Below are 3,418 nucleotides of genomic sequence, written 5' to 3'. Positions count from 1 at the left end.
CCCTCCCCAAGAAAGGACTAATGGAGACCATTACGTGCCCTCTCGGTCTCAAGCCAGAGATGGTCTCCATTAAGACCACCAAGGAAAGCAACACCATCACAGTCCTGACGGAGTCCGAGGCCACAAAACGGGCACTACTGGGCATCACGGAACTCCAAATCACCGATCAACAACCCCTAGCCTTCCGGGCGTACGAAACCATCGGGGATTGTCAAATCCGAGGGGTCATCTACAAGATAGATAAAGGAGAAGACAATGCTTCTCTTCTAGCCGGACTGCAATCCAATGGGCCAGCGGTACTGGCAGCTCGACCAATGAGCCGCGGAGGCAGAACCGGCCTTATCACCTTCCAGGGACCCCATCTCCCTCGAACCGTTTGGTACAGACGAAACGTCCTGGAGGTATATCCATACAGGCCACGAGCTGTGACATGCAGCAACTGCCACAAGATCGGTCACAAGCAGGACATCTGTCCCGAGCCTCAGGTTTGCTCCACGTGCGGCAAGCCCCACGAAGAGACCATGGACGATCAGGGCCAAGGGACCTGCCCTTCCCCCATTCCTTTCTGCCAGATGTGCCGAAAGAATGGGCACCTGGCCACGGACAAGTACTGCCCAAAGAGAATCGACATTGTTCGCAGGATCCGGGAAACGGCGCGAAAGCGCGCCGCTCCCCTGAATAATTCGGGCAGATCGAAACACACTGAACAGGCATTTCAGGCGGAACGGAAGGGCGGTCGCCGATCCGCTCCACCCAACCCTCCTGAACCAAAAACCACCCCTCCCGCACCAACGGCGACGGTCGATCAAGTACTCCCCACCATGCAGGGGCTTTCAGGTTTCCAGGTTTTCATGGCCATCGCTGCCCAAATGGGCAATGCGATGCAGAGGAATCCTAACCCCCAAGCATGGCAGTAACCATTATTCAATGGAACTGCCGGGGCCTGCGGCTTCGCGCTGCAGAACTTGACATCAAACACAGCAATAGACCACAAGAACGCCCAGATGCTTACCTCCTGCAAGAGGTCAACTGCACTACTATAAAGCTGAATGGCTTCAAGTCCTACGCAGACCCCTCAATACCTTCCGTACGGGCAGACCGAGTAGGACAAGCCATGATATACCTACACAGGGACTGGCCACAACACCAGGTCGACCTCCAACAGTGGTGCACGAAACACCAGGAAGTAGTGGCTGTCCGAACAGCCCAACAAAACACTCCAGTCATCCTGGTGTCTGTATACTACCGGCCTGGGGCTTCCCTCAAGGAACCCAGAGACCATGGATGGATTACTCATCTCGACGTTCTTTACCCGGGAGAGCAGAAGATCGTCGGAGGCGACTTCAACCTTCAACACACAGCGTGGGGCTACGCCCGAGACACCTCTGCTGGTCGAGATCTGATGGATGAAATGGTCCACCACCGATACACCCTCATGAATACCCCAGGAGAGAAGACACGCCTAAGCTGGAGCATTAGGCAGAATCATACCACGTCTGACCTCACCTGGACTAACAACCCGCACACGACGAGCCACACCTGGAAGCCGGAGGCAGACGCTCGTGGGAGTGATCACCTACCCATCAGGATAGGCCTGGCACTCACCGGTCCGGCGGCTCTGGAACCTGGGAAGCGGCTCGTAAGAGTGGTAAACTGGGACATCTACCGGAACCAGCTGGAAAACAGCAAGGCACCCACTCTCTGCGACGCCATCAAGGAAGCCATCGAGGCTCCGACTACCAAAAAACAAGTAAAGCTCCAATACCCCACCCCAGATCTTCGTTTGTTGAACCTCTGGGCCCGACGGCTGAGAGCGCTACAACGCTACAGGAGAGGCCCGAAAAATGCGAGAGCTCTGAGGGAGGTCACCCGAGCCACTATAGCAGCTCGCAAGTATGCGGAGCAGCTAAACCGGCAAAGGTGGCTGAACTTTAGTGCCTCGCTCTCCGAAAAGACATCAATTCGCAAGCTATGGGCAGTCAGTAGAGCTATGCTGGGCCGGAAGAGAGATCGCGCGGCGACACTCACGCTCGCACTCACAACAAACAAGGCTGTGGAAACATTGGCCCAAGAGGCTGGAGACACGCTCTTCCCACAACCAACAGCGACCAACGTCATACCGACGGCGGAAAACCTATATGAACGGGTCATCATCAACGAACCAGATCCCATGAATCTACCTTTCACCATGGGGGAAATGGAGGAAGCACTGCATCGCGGGAAACCTAACAGCGCTCCAGGACCAGACGGAATCACCACCACCATGCTCCGAAACCTTCCCCAAGCCGCAAAGACCACGCTCCTCGAAAACATCAACGAGGTGTGGCACTCCGGCAACATTCCAGATCAATGGAAACTTTCCACGGTTATCCCAATCCCCAAGCCCGGCAAAGAGCAGAACAACCTAGCTAATTTCCGTCCTATCTCTCTCACCTCATGCGTCTGCAAGCTAGGAGAAAGAATGCTACTTTGCCGCCTTTCCTGGCATTTGGAACATACAGCAGCCTTTCATGCGGCCCAGACAGGTTTTCGGACAGGCATGGGGACGCAGGAAAGTCTCCTCCTACTCTCCCGAGATCTCATCCCGAAGCCCATTCCACAAAAATTCAACATCCGAACAGTCGTCGCGATCGATGTGAAGAAAGCCTTCGACAGCGTCCCACATTGGGCAGTCATCCAAGAAGCGCAAGTACTCGGCGTAGGAGGCCACGCCCTTAACTTCATCAAGTCATTTCTTCAGGGCCGCACCTTTGCGGTCCGGATTGGCAAGCACCTTGGAGCACCCAAGCCAAACGAAGTGGGAGTCCCACAGGGCTCTGTTCTGTCCCCACTCCTCTTTAATTTGGCAATGGCGCGCCTCCCTAATCGACTCCAACAGGTTCCCAACCTTCGATTCACTATATACGCAGACGACATCTCACTCTGGACAGTACGCGGTGACATTCAACAACAACAACGGACCCTTCAGCGTGGTCTCGACGTCGTGGCAAGTCACCTTCAAAGCGTGGGTTTAACCGCCTCGCCGGAGAAGACGAGATACGTCGTCGTAGCCCCCAAAAGGGAAAGAGATGCAGACGTCAGCTCTCGTCTTCACTTGACCCTCGACGGCCGCCCGATCAAATCGGCGAATTCGGTACGAATTCTAGGACTTTATTTTCACGAAGACGGCACCGCCAAGACCTGGCTGACAACGGTCACCCAGCAATGCCAGGCGGCCCTCAACGTCCTAAGAAGGCTTTGTGGCACCAGAGGTGGTCTTGACGAAGAGGTGGCTCGCCGAATGGTGAGAGCCCTCATCGTATCCAGAATCTGCTATGGCGCCCTCCACTACAGAATCACGAAGACAGAGTGGAAGAAACTGGAAGTCCTAAACAACAACGCAGCGCGCGTTATCACCGGCCTTCCCCGTTACACCCCG

At 55.3% G+C, this 3,418-nt stretch overlaps 1 protein-coding gene across 1 annotated transcript; it reads left to right on the top strand.

Annotated features, from left to right (window-relative positions):
• Positions 1 to 1,114: 1,114 nt before the first annotated feature.
• On the top strand, positions 1,115 to 3,014 carry LOC120840174. The gene is made up of 2 exons (XM_040210565.1): positions 1,115 to 2,146; positions 2,910 to 3,014. Exons 1-2 carry the CDS (start codon positions 1,115 to 1,117, stop codon positions 3,012 to 3,014), a joined length of 1,137 nt encoding a protein of 378 aa, XP_040066499.1.
• The last annotated feature ends 404 nt before the right edge of the window (positions 3,015 to 3,418 follow it).

The sequence above is a fragment of the Ixodes scapularis genome, unplaced genomic scaffold (genome assembly GCF_016920785.2).
Source record: "Ixodes scapularis isolate PalLabHiFi unplaced genomic scaffold, ASM1692078v2 PGA_scaffold2__306_contigs__length_199485367, whole genome shotgun sequence".
Lineage (NCBI taxonomy): Eukaryota > Metazoa > Arthropoda > Arachnida > Ixodida > Ixodidae > Ixodes > Ixodes scapularis.
Note: the sequence above shows the minus strand (reverse complement) of the source record. Positions and strands in the feature narration are given on the sequence as shown.